Source organism: Theropithecus gelada, chromosome 9 (assembly GCF_003255815.1).
Source record: "Theropithecus gelada isolate Dixy chromosome 9, Tgel_1.0, whole genome shotgun sequence".
NCBI classification, from domain to species: Eukaryota; Metazoa; Chordata; class Mammalia; order Primates; family Cercopithecidae; genus Theropithecus; species Theropithecus gelada.
Window position 1 is genome coordinate 92,855,769 of NC_037677.1, and position 13,496 is coordinate 92,869,264.

At 41.1% G+C, this 13,496-nt stretch overlaps 1 protein-coding gene across 1 annotated transcript in view; it reads right to left on the minus strand.

Moving 5' to 3' along the window:
• Positions 1-13,496, minus strand: part of TLL2 (tolloid like 2) — a 148,716-nt gene that overhangs the window by 61,742 nt on the left and 73,478 nt on the right. The window contains exon 4 of the mRNA XM_025396938.1: positions 4,035-4,190. Coding sequence (XP_025252723.1) covers positions 4,035-4,190 — 156 coding nt within the window. The remainder of the gene's footprint in view (positions 1-4,034; positions 4,191-13,496) is intronic.

Consider the following 13,496-nt stretch of genomic DNA (forward strand, 5'->3'; position numbering starts at 1 on the left):
TTTTTTTTTTTTTTTTTTGAGACAGAGTTTTACCTTTGTTGCCCAGGCTGGAGTGCAATGGCGCGATCTCGGCTCACTGCAACTTCCGCCTCCCGGGTTCAAGCGATTCTTCTGCCTCAGCCTCCCGAGTAGCTGGGATTACAGACATGTGCCACCACATCCGGCTAATTTTGTATTTTTAGTAGAGACGGGGTTTCACCATGTTGGTCAGGCTGGTCTCGACTCCTGACCTCAGGTGATCCGCCAGCCTTGGCCTCCCAAAGTGTTGGGATTACAGGCGTGAGCCACGGCACCCAGCCTCCTTAGCTGCTTTAAAGCACGCTGAGTTAAAACAAAGGATGTTCCAACAATTAAAAAAAAAAAGATTGTTAATAATACTGTATCGTTTACTTGAAATTTGATAAAAGAACAGATTTTGTGTCCTCACCAGCCCTCCAGTGTAAGCTTGAGTGGTGATGGATGTGTTAATTAATTTGATTATGGTGATCAAGACATAATACATCAAATCTTCATGTTGTATACCTTGAATATATACAATTTTTATTTGTCAATTAAATATTTTCAAAAAAAAAGAAAAAAGAAAGAAAAAAAAAAAAAACCTTGTTCTGGTGACCCAGAATAGAAATATTCCAGGAATTTCCAGGAATCAGGATTTCCCTTGCTAAAAACACAACATAACTTTTCTCAGTTGCCAAAACCTAGAGAGTAGGAGTTTGTGGATTGGAAGGGAGGGTAAAAATAGATTTTCAAAATATCCTGGGCTTCCCAAATTTTCCTTTGTATTGAAAGTATTTTCCAAACTTTTACAAAACCTTATCCAGGTTTTTCCATTTGGAAACTGCAGGCTTTTGAAGTAGGGGGGAGTCAACTCCAGCTCACCAGCACTGCACTTCACCCCCTCATTTTCTTTTAGAATTTTAGGAGAGTGCTCCTATGCACTCTAAAATTTCTATTTGCATATACATCTGTGTGTTTTTGCACGGAGTTTCAGTGTCTTGTGGGGAATCCTTGAGCCTAATTTTTCTTCCAGGCCTTTGAAAATAGGTGAATTTCATACTTTTTCTGAACCTGTCTTGGTATTTCCTTGAGTGGAAATTTGCTAAATAGTAAAACTCCAGGCTGACAGTTACATATAGTCAGTCAGTTCTTTTCAAAATCTAGAAGGAAGACTGTTTAAATTTTCCTAGAAGCAATGAGAAGGATCTAGGAAAAAACAGTTGTCTGGGAAGTATGAAGGATGGTGGGAGTTGGAGGTATGAGTTCTCCAGGGCCCTCATTGCAAAACAAAAACAAAAATTACAAGCAAAACAAAACAGCTGACATCACTTGGATGTTTGTCCCCTTCAAATCTCATTTTGAAACATAATTCCCAGTGTTGGAGTGGGCCTGGTGGGAGATGTTTGGGTCATGGGGGTGGATCCCTCAAGAAGGGCTTAGCACCATCCCCTTGGTGAGTGAACTCTCGCTCTGAGTTCATGTGAGAGTTGGTTGTTTAAAAGTGTGTGGCACCTCCCCCACCTCTCTCTTCCTCCCTGCCACCATGTGATGTTCTGGCTTCCTGTTGCCTTCCACCATGATTGCAAGCTTCCTGAGGCCTCACCAGGAGCAGATGCTGCCACCCATGCTTCTCAGATAGCCGGCGAGCCGTGAGCCAAAACAAACTGCTTTTCCTTAGAAACTACCCAGCCTCAGGTATTCCTTTAGAGCAACACAATGGACTAGCACAACAGCACTCGGGGAGGCTCCCATCATTGCCTACAGGATGTGGGGATGGTATCACATTGTTGTCCCCAAAAACATTCACATAGAATAAAGAATAACAGCTGGGCATGGTGATTCATGCCTGTAATCCCAGCACTTTGGAAGGCCAAGGCAGGTGGATCCCTTAAGCTCAGGAGTTTGAGACCAGCCTGGGCAACATGGTGAAACCCTGTCTCTACAAACAATTAAGAAAAAAAAAAATTAGCTGGGCTTGGTGGCACATGCCTGTAGTCTCAGCTACTCAGGAGGCTGAGGTGGGAGGATCACTTGAGCCCGAAAGGTTAAGGCTGCACTGAGGCATGATCATGCCACTGCACTGCAGCCTGAGCAAGAGAGCAAGACTCTGTCTCAAAAAAAATAAAAGAAAGCAAGAAAAAACAAACAACAACAAAAAATAGAATAACTTAGCTGTGCATTTCTTTTCTGACATCTTGACATTTTTGGCTCAAATTGTTTATAGCTCAATCACTTACCAAAAATAGCAACCCTACTAATTACCTAATAACATGAAATACTTGTGTCAACAAAATTCTTACATATAACATTAGTTCACTTTGATGAAAGGAATACAAATCTTTGGTCAGAAAAGCACACCAGATCTGAAAGAACACAGTTAGGATACCAAGGAACAAAAGTTTGTAGCTGTTTATCGTTTCTATTTTTTTTTTCTTTAGGCACTCACCTCTCTCTGCTGTGAGAACAGACCTCCTTGAGGGCAGGATGAAATCTTAGTCATCTTTTTTACCACCAATCCCTAGTTAAGCACCTGGCACTAGGAAGCCGTGGGTTAATGCTGTGGGAGCAAAAGGGAACTGCAGGAATTCCGCTGCCCTGCTGCTGAGGTCTTCACCGTTCCCTAACTTACTCATCAGCAGTTCTCAGTGGCTTTGGCAAATCCTCAGGGAATCTGCCTTCATCAGCCACCTCTCAGAGTAGAGGTCACAGAGCCACAGGGAGGGGAAGGACTTGTAAGTGACACTGAGAGCCTGGGAAAGTCTCTCAGTGTGGCTTGTCACTCAGGCATTCCACTGACATTGGCCGCAGGTATGCAGTGGGCAGATTTACTACCTGCCTAGGATGTGCCGGGCCCTGGTCTCCGTGTTGGAGATACGGAAGCGGAAATGAGACAGAAAAAAGACTGCTGCTCCCACAGAGCTGAGGCAGAGACAAAAATAAATGAAACAGAAATAGAAGTAAAGTGAGTTCAGGTCATGGTAAGTGCTGCCAAGGTTATAAAGCAGGGTCTGGGGACAGGGAGGTGCTGGCGGGGGCAGGGCAGAAGGCCTTCCTGTGGAGTGTCCCTTGACATAAGACTCAAATGACAAGAAGACAGCCATGCAAAGACCTGGGGAAAGGGCATCCAAGGGAGACAGAAGGCAAGTTGAAGTGTGAGTGCGCAGGGGCCTATGAGGTGGGCACGTCTTGGGATAGGCACATGGCTGGTGAGGCCAGAGCATAGGGATGAAGGATGGGAGAAGGGGAGAGAGGGTCAAAGGCCAGGCAGGAGAGGGATGGCGGGGTACTCGAGGGAGGGCCTTACAGGTCCGTGGTCAGGAATTTCATTCTAGTGGCAACAGGAAGCCGCGAATGATTCACATATTTTAAAGGGAATACTAATATCAGATACTTACTCATTACTCTCTGCCAGGCACCACTCTAAGTGCTTTATCTACAGTAATCCATCTGATTCTCAAAACAACCAGATGGGGTAGAAGATATTATCATCCCCATTTACAGAAGAGGGAACTGAGGCACAGAGAGGCTAATTTCCCCAGGGCATTTTGCTGGCAAGTACTGGAGCTGAGATTTGGACCCAGGGAGTCATGCCATGTCCACTGGTCGCTTTGGTCACTGAGTGGAACACTGCTTGTGGGTGGTGGCAGGGGACCTCTGAGTCCAGGACGCTCATCCAGGCAGAGGACAGGGAAGTCAATCACATGCAGTTGCTCATGGACTTTCTTCTCTGTGGAGGGCTTGTCCTCAAACAGTGATTATGCAAACCCCGCTTATCCTTCAAGGTCCTTCCAGGTCACTCCCCACACGAAGCATCGGGAGCAAGGTAACCAACTTTGAGGACATAGCCCCAACAGAGATTGCAATTTCCCCAGGACTGGTGGGCCAGGCCTTGCTGGCAAGAGGGGGACACCATCTGTAGGTCTGCTGTGGTCCTGAACATCTGCTCCATCCCACCCAGGTCCTTCCTAGAAGGACTGTCTCAACCCAGGGTGACAAAGCACCCTGACCCAAAGCAGGCCTTGTCTGTGGCTACTGACCAGTGAAGTTCCCTCCAATGACGTAGGGGATGACTCCGCCAGGCCATATCCTCTCTGTCCTTGAGGTTGTGGCTCTTCGGACCCGGGGAGAGAAGGTTTCAGCTGTGGCATGCGAGGTCCCAGGGCTGTGCAGGAGTGTGGTATTCTCCTGGCCATCTGCAAGACAGTTGGGTTACTATTGACTTTGCCCTTTGATTCCTCCTGTGAATTATGGCTGAGGTTGTATTATCCACGATTCCAAAAAGGGGGTGTTAAAACATGTTCTAAAGGGGCTATTTCATCAGTTCAGGGTTTGGAAGCCCTGGGTGGTAGTTTTCCAGATGGGGGAAGAGTACATGTAATAAACATACAGGGCTATGATGGGAGTGGGTTTGGCTTGTCTGAGGCCTTGAAAGAGGTCACATGGGGCCACAGAATCAAATGGGTGGGGATACCTCACAGCTCTTTGGGTGGGGCTGAGGTTGGGGTGGACTTTCTGCTCAGAGCCACAAGCATTTGGGGAACAAACTGGGTCAATCCCTTGCCTTGATCCAAAATGGTCAGTGTTGCATATTTTGAAATAATTTGGCCAGTACAACAAGGAGAGTGGATCAGATTGTGACACTGGAAAAATTATTTGTAAGAAAAACCCTGGAAAAAGCAGACCCTCATAAAACTCCCAACTTTTGGCATCTGGACCCTTAAGACAGTAGTGTGGGAAACACAAGGAGGTTCGATGGAAGGTTCTGAGTCCACACGTTAGGCCTCCCCCAATGGCAGAGGTAGGTGGGTGGAACAGAATGCTGAAACCCATGGACACCAGTCACTGAATCTGCATGCATTTCATTCACCAGTCAGAAAATTTAAAATTTTGTTTTCAGTTGGCTTGCTTAGAATCCCTCATTATTATAATTTGGAGCATTTTTGCTCTAGTTTTTATACTTTTTCTCCTAAAAATCAGGTTTTGTTTTTGCTGACTCTTTTCTTTGTTTTTGTTTATTTATATATTTATTTTTTGAGACAGAGTCTCACTCTATCACCTCGGTTGCAGTGGCGCAATCTCAGCTCACTGCAACCTCCACCTCCTGGGTTTAAGTGATTCTCCTGCCTCAGCCTCCTGAGTAGCTGGTATTATAGGCACATGCCACCATGTCCGGCTAATTTTTGTATTTTACTAGAGATGGGGTTTCACCATGTTGGCCAGGCTGGTCTCGAACTCCTGACCTCAAGTGATCCGCCCACCTAGGCCTCCCAAAGTGCTGGGATTACAGGCATGAGCCACCGCGCCTGATTAATTCTTTTCACTTTTCTTTATTACATTAATGTTTTTTACTTTATTACTTCCTTCTATTTTCATTTGTTTTATCCTGACGTTTCATTTCTAGCTTCTTTTCTTTTTTATTTAAAAAAATTGAGATAGAATTCACACACCATATTTACCCTTTTAAAGTATACCATTCAGTGACTTTTAGTATTTTCACAAAGTTGTGAAACCATCACCATTATCTAATTCTACAGTATTTTCATCACTCCAAAGAGAAACTATGTATCCATTAACAGTCACTCCCTATTTCTCCCTTCCCCGAGTCCTTGGCAACCAGTAATCAACTTTGTTTCTATGAATTTGCCTATTCTGGACATTTCCTAGAGATGGAATCACACCACATGTGGCCTTTTGTGTCTGGCTTCTTTCACTTGGCATGTTTTCAAGGATCACCCATGTTGTAGTATGAATCAGTTCTTCATTTTATGGCTGAGTAATATTCCATTGTATGCACATACCACAGTTTGTTTATCTGTTCTTCAGTTGGTGGACATTTAGGTTATTTCTACTTTTTGGCTTTTAGGAATAGTGCTTCTATGAACATTCATGTACACATTTTTGTGGACATAGTTTTTTCATTTCTCTTGGGTACATGTCTGGGGTGGAATTGCTGGGTCATATGGTAACTCTATATTGAATCTTTTGAGAAACTACCAGACTGGTTTTCAAAGCAGTGGCACCATTTTACATTCCCACCAGCAATACACTAGGGTTCCAATGTCTCCACATCCTCATCAACACTTGTGATTGTCAATCTTTTTTATTATAATCATCCTAATGGTGTGAAGCGGAATCTCATTTTGGTTTTGATTTTCATTTCCCCAATGACTAATGATGTTGAACATCTCTTCCATGTACTTGGCCGTCATTTGTATATCTTCTTCAGAGAAATATCTATTCAAATTATTTATTCATTTCTTAATTGGGTTGTCTTTTATTGTTGTGTTATAATTAGTCTTTATATATTCTGGATACCAGGCTCTAGTCAGATATATAATTTCCAAATCTTTCTTCCATTCTGTAGGTTGTCTTTGCAATTTTATAATAGTGTCCTTTGAAGCACAGCTGTTTTTAATGAAGTCCAATGTATCTATGATCTTCTTATGTTGCTTGTGCTTTTGGTGTCATATCTAAGAAACCATAGCCTAATTCAAGATCACAAAGATTTATAGATATGTTTTATTCTAAGAATTCTATAGTTTTAACTATTATATCTAGGTCTTTGATGCATTTTTAGTTAATATTTGTATATGGTGTGAGGTAGGGCTCCAACTTCACTCTTTAGTATGTAAACATCTAACTGTTCTAGGGCCATTTGTAGAAAAGACTAGTTTTTCTCCATGGAATTGTCTGGCGCTCTTGTCCAAAATCAATTGGCAATCCTTTCCTAGCTTCTTGAGTTGAATACTTGGCACATTAATTTTAAATCTTTCTTATAAATATTAACATTTTCAGGGCTAAATTTCTCTCTGATGTCTTCTTTTCCTGTGTCTCATATTTTGAAATGTACATTTTCAATGTTAGATATTGATACATTTTTTTTTTTTTTTTTTTTTTTTTTGGAGACGGAGTCTTGCTCTGTCACCCAGACTGGAGTGCAGTGGCCAGATCTCGGCTCACTGCAAGCTCTGCCTCCCGGGTTCACGCCATTCTCCTGCCTCAGCCTCCCGAGTAGCTGGGACTACAGGCGCCCGCCACCTCGCCCAGCTAGTTTTTTGTATTTTTTTTTAGTAGAGACGGGGTTTCACCATGTTAGCCAGGATGGTCTCGATCTCCTGACCTCGTGATCCACCCGTCTCGGCCTCCCAAAGTGCTGGGATTACAGGCTTGAGCCACCGCGCCCGGCCCCTTGATACATTCTTTAAGTTCCATTTAGACTTTCTTCTTTGACCTCTGAATTATTTCAAAGTATGGGTTTTAATTTCTAAAAATTTGTCTGTGTGTGTATTATTGATTTCTAACACTGCACTGTGTTCTAATAACCTATTCTTCATGGCAGAGGTCACCAATTTTTCTATAAAAGGCCATATAGTAAATATTTTAAGCTTTGTGGGTCATATATTCTTTGTTACAACTACTTAACTCTGCCATTGAAGTGTGAAAGCAGCCATAGATAATATGTCAATAAATGGATATGGCTGTGTGCCAATAAAACTTTATTTGCAAAACAGGAGGTTGGATTTGGCCTACTGATCATAGATGGCTGGTCCTCGCTCTAAAGTATTGATTCTTTGGTATTTAGGCCTTCCTTGGTAAGCTAATACAAGACTGATTTTTATAAATGTTCCATGTTTTCTTACAATAATATGTGATGTCTAATTGATGGGTTTCATATATTGTTCAAATATTCTGCTTACACAGATTTTTGGCTTCTTAGTGTATCAGTTACTAAGAAAGGTGCTTTAAGCAAAACCTCCAGAACTAAGATTATGAATTGTTATTTTCTCTCTCCTTAATTTTTGCTCTAGATTGTTCAAGACTATGTTGGTTAAGTAAGACAAGTGTAGAATTGTTAATTCCAGATAAATTTTTCTTTTATCATTAGTAATCCTTTTTACAATAATATTCATTCATAATAATGATTGTTTTGTCTGATATAAATATTGCTACACATTTTTTTATCTGAGTCAAGGTCTGGCTCTGTCACCCAGGCTGGAGTGCAGTGGCACGATCTCAGCTCACTGCAACCTCTGCCTCCTGGGTTCAAGCCATCCTCCCACCTCACCCTCCCAAGTAGCTGGGACCACAGGCAGGCACCACCACTCTGGCTAATTTTTTTATTTTTTGTAGGGACATGGTTTCATCATGTTGCCCAGACTGGTCTCAAACTCCTGAGCTCAAGCGATCTGCCCACCTTGGCCTCCCAAAATGCTGGGATTACAGGCATGCACCACCATGCCTGGCCTGCTACACATTTTTTTATTTTGGTTAGTGTTTGCCTCATATAGCTTTTTTCTATCCGTTTTCAATCTGTTTGTATAATTGCTTTTTTTTAGTGAGTCATTGAATGGGTGTTATTCTCTGAGTTAATTACATTTCCCACAACAAACAATACAACAAGCTTTGCAATTATCCTAATATTGAGGTTCAGTATTATCTTTTTTGGTATCTAAAATAGCTTTTTGTAAATTGAAATTTTTATTGAGATAGTTGTAGATTCACATGCAGCTGTAGTAAATAATTTCAGAGATTTCATTTCCTCTAATGGTAACATTTTGTAAAACTACAGTACAATAACACAACTAGGATATGGGCATTGATACAAACCACTGATTTCACTCAGATATCTCTAGCATTACTTGTACTAATTTGTGTGTGTATGCCTGTAAGACAATTTTATCACACTTACAGTTTTATGTATCCACCACCACATTCATGATACTGAACAGTTTCAACACCATAAGTATCCCTCATGCTGTTATTTTGTAACAATATCTACCCCGCTTTCCCCTTTCCTCCATCCATAGCAAAAATCTGGCAACCACCAGTCTGTTTCCATTTCTAAAATTCTGTCATTTGATGAATATCATATAAATAGAAGCATACAGCATATAATAGGGATAATAATTATGCTCTTCTCACTCAGCATAATTCCCTGGAGATTCATCTAAGTTGTTGCCTGTATGAATAGTTTATTTTTATTGCTGAGTAGTAGTCCATGGTACGGATGTACCACAGTTTGTTTACCCATTCATCTGTTGAAGGATATCTGGATTGTTTCCTGCTATTACAAATAAAGCCATTATGAACATTCATGTACAGATTTTTGTGTAAAGGTAAGTTTTCATTTATCCAGGATAAATATCCAAGAGTGGAATTACTGGGTCATACAGTAATTGGGTCTATTTTTGGGTTCTCTGTTACATTGGTCTATATGTTTATCACTCTGCCAGTGCCACACCGGCTTGATTACTGTAGCTATAGAGTAAGCCTTATATAGGGTAGAGTGATTACACCCCTTCAGTCTTCTTTTTCATAATTGTTTCAGTTATCTTTCCATATAAATGTTAGAATAAACTTGTCTATGCCTGCAAAAAATGAAAATAAAAAACTATGTTGAGATAGAAATTGCATTAAACCTATAGAACAATCTGGAGAGAACTGGCACCCTTACTATATGCGTCTTCCAATCCAGGAATGCAGCGTATCTTTCCACTGATTTAGGTCTGTATGGATTTTTTTCATCAGCATTGTTTAATTTTCATCACACAAATCCTGTACAAATTTTATTAACTGTGTATCCAAGTATTTCATCCTCTTTGGAGTGATTGTGTGTACGCCATTGCGTTTTTAATTTTGGTTTTTGCATGTTCATTGTTAGAATATAGAAATGTGAGCCATTATAGAATTTTATATTTCCAATATAGAAATGTGCTGGCCTTGAATTTCTGAAATTTTGTTGAGCTCATTGATTGGTTCTAGGAGGTTTTTGGACTTTTCTTTCTTCTTAATAGATTTCTTAGGATCTTCTATGTAGACAAACATGTCATTTACAGATAGGGACAGTTTTATTTTTTTCTTTCCAACTTGTTTGCCTTTTCTTTGTTTTTCATGCTTTACTGCAGTGTCTGGAACTTCCAGAACTATGCTGAATGAGAGTATGAGAGCGGACATTCTTGCCTTGTTCTGGGTCTTGGGAAAAGGTGTTTGGTCTTTCAACCATTGAGTATAATGTAAGCTGTAGGGTTTTTTCTAGACACTCTGTATTAAGTTAAGATAATTCCTCTCTATTCCGAATTTGTTGAGTTTTTATCATGAATAGGTGTTAGATTTTGTTAAATGTGTTTTCTTAACCAATTGCTGTGATAACAGGATTCTTCTTTATTAGCTCGTTGATGTAGCAGGTTCTATAGGTTGATTTTCAAATGTTGAATCAGCCTTGCATACCTGGAATAAATTCCACTGGGTTATGCTGTATAATTCTTTTTTATACATTGTTGGATTTCATTTGCTAATTTTTTTTTTTAAGGATTTCTACATGTAAGTTTAATTAGGTTTTAGGGATTTCTCTCTTTTTTTTTTTTTTTTTTTTTGAGATGGAGTCTCACTCTGTCACCCAGGCTGGAGTGCAATAGCATGATCTCAGCTCACTGCAAGCTCCGCCTCCCAGGTTCACACCATTCTCCTGCCTCAGCCTCCCAAATGGCTGGGACTACAGGCACCCACCACCATGCCCTGCTAATTTTTTGTATTTTTAGTAAAGACAGGGTTTCACCGTGTAAGCCAGGATGGTCTCAATCTCCTGACCTCGTGATCCACCCGCCTCGGCCTCCCAAAGTGCTGGTATTACAGGCGTGAGCCACCATGCCCAACCTTAGGGCTGTCTCTTATAAGCAGCAAACAGCTAGATTTTTTTCTTGGTGTTCAACCTGAGAATCTTCTAACAGGCGAATTACATTTATTTTATCAATGATATATCTGGACTTATTACCTTCCTTTTGTTTTATGCTTTCTTTTTTTTTCTTTTGTTTTCTTTTCCTCCTTTTATTCTCCTTTCTTGCTTTCTATTAGATTAAGAAATTTTTCTATATTTACTTTTTATTTCCATTATGTGCTTTCTATTCTTTAATATTGCCTTTCATGTTTAACATTCATACTTGACTTTTTAAAGTATAAAGAATTAGTGAACTAAGAAGACAGATCTGGGCAGCCAGGCGTGGTGACTCACACATGTAATCCCAGCACTTTGGGAGGCCAAGGCAGGAGGATCACGAGGTCAGGAGACCGAGACCATCCTGGCTAATATGGTGAAACCCTGTCTCTACTAAAAAATACAAAAAATTAGCCAAGCATGGTGGTGGGTGCCTGTAGTCCCAGCTCCTCGGGAGGCTGAGGTAGGAGAATGGCATGAACCCGGGAGGGGAGGCAGAGCTCACAGTGAGCCTAGATTGCGCCACTGCACTCCAGCCTGGGCTACAGAGGGAGACTCCATCTCAAAAAAAAAAAAAAAAAAAGAAGACAGATCTGAAGCAACCAGAAACCACAGCCTCATTCTAAGAAATGCAGGGCTTTTAAAATATTTTAATTTGTAAGATACCCTCCAATTTTTCATGTTATTATATGCTTGCTTTGAAGACCCCAAATTAGTCACCATTATCAATGACTTATTTGTGTTTGTTTGCAATACAGATTGATATCTGCCTTCATATTCACCCATTCCCTTGCTCACTGCTATTTCTTACATCTCACTTCTCCCTCCTGGAAATGCTTTTCAGTCTTACTCTGTTGCCCAGGCTGGAGTGCAGTGCAATCTTGGCTCACTGCAACCTCCACCTCACAAGTTCAAGAGATTCTCCTGCCTCAGCCTCCCAAGTAGCTGGGGTTACAGACATGTGCAACCATGCCCAGCTAATTTTTGTTTTCAGTAGAGATGGGGTTTCACTATGTTGGCCAGGCTGGTTTTGAACTCCTGGCCTCAAGTGATCCACCCCATTTGGCCTCCCAAAGTGCTGGGATTACAGGTGTCTAAAACTTTTCAATAAACTTTCACTCCTGCTCTAAAGTGTGCCTGGGTCTCTCACTCTGCCTTATGCCCCTTGGCTGAATTCTTTCCTCCGAGGAGGCAAGAATCAAATTGCTGCAGACCTGTACGGATTTGCTGCTGCTAACATCGACAGCACCTGAGGCTACCTTCTGTGAGTTATGTTCCTTATTCTCTTCTGATCATGGCCATTCACCTTTCTTTCCTTTGAACTCAACTCCGTATTTTCCATTTGGGGTTGGGAAAATGTAGTATTTTTTTCAGTGTTCTTCTGCTTGTATAAGGGGTTCCTACTCATCTAGTTGGTCATATTTCCAGACCCAGAAAGTTGGTGTGTAATACATTGTTAAACCTGAAAATGATTGTCTTACCACCAGAATTTCTAGAACAGAAGTCATACACTTGCAATGTTGGGATAAACCCAACCCGCAGATGTGTTTTTGTTTGGCCTGGACACTTTTGGCCCACACTATGTTTTTTTAAAAATCTCACTGTAGGAGTCAACTTTTAAATATCAAGGGATTTCACATAAGAATCCAGATTTTCTAGTTTTTCTTTAAAAACTGAAAGATTTGGCAACAGCAGCCCATCTTCCATCATAGTACAACCCACTGGAGTTTAGGAGCAACTGCTCTTCATAGTCAGAGCACATGTTCTGTTTGCTGGAATCTCTCTCCCCCTTCACATTGTCCTATTCAGCTTACTTTACCTTTTAGATCACCTGCCTGCCCTCTATTCTAGCCCTAAACTACAAATTGCATCAAGATGTCAAATGTAAATTGTTCTTGTAGACTGGAAGCTCCATGAGGGCAAGAACTGTTGCCAGCTTGTTCCCCACTTTATTCTCCACACCCTGCACAGTGCCTGACTGGTGGTGAGCATTCAATATTTTTATATTTTGAATGAATGAATTAAAGAAGGAATGAGCTATTCTAAAAATAAACAGCCCAACAGTCCAAACAACTCTGTGTTGGAAACCTCTCCAAAATGTTGGCAACACTGAAGCCCTTAATGTTTACATCCTGAGAATCATCCAGTCTTAAGTAATCACAGGCAGCAATGTAGCAAGTAGAAGTTTGTTACTCATTTCCCATATGGTTTTCAACAAGTCTCTTAATTTTCCTCTGTCGCCAACTCTCCTTTGGAGAATGGGCAAAAATACTTCTCTATTCAAGGAAATAACACTAAGATATTCCATGTTTCTCTGACAAGCTGTGCTCTATATACATGTGACCTGGTATTGTAAGGGTCGGTTTTATGCAGCCAAGTCAGCATGGGAAAATCTTAAGTGCACCTGGAAAGAAGCTAGGGTGTAATTTCCAGAAATGGGTTATTGAATGACAGCTTCCCCTTTGGTCCAGTGAGAAATTTAATTTGCTAAGGACTCAACACAGGAAGCATTTGCCGATTAAAAATATGTCTAAACAGATGTTCTGCTGAGCCTGGAAGAAGGATCTTAATGCAACTGTCATTATTGGATTTTCTTGGATTACTACTATCTGGAATCGGAGTCCAAATAGAAGGATGTAATTATTTATTATGGCCAAGAGTCCTGCATTTGAAGAGGAGCTCAGGGCGTCTGACAGGATTTAACACGCTGGGGTACGGTTGAGGGGGGAATAAAGCCCATTTAAATTCTCTGGCTCCCGGAGCGAGCCCTGTCCTCTCTGAAAGAGCA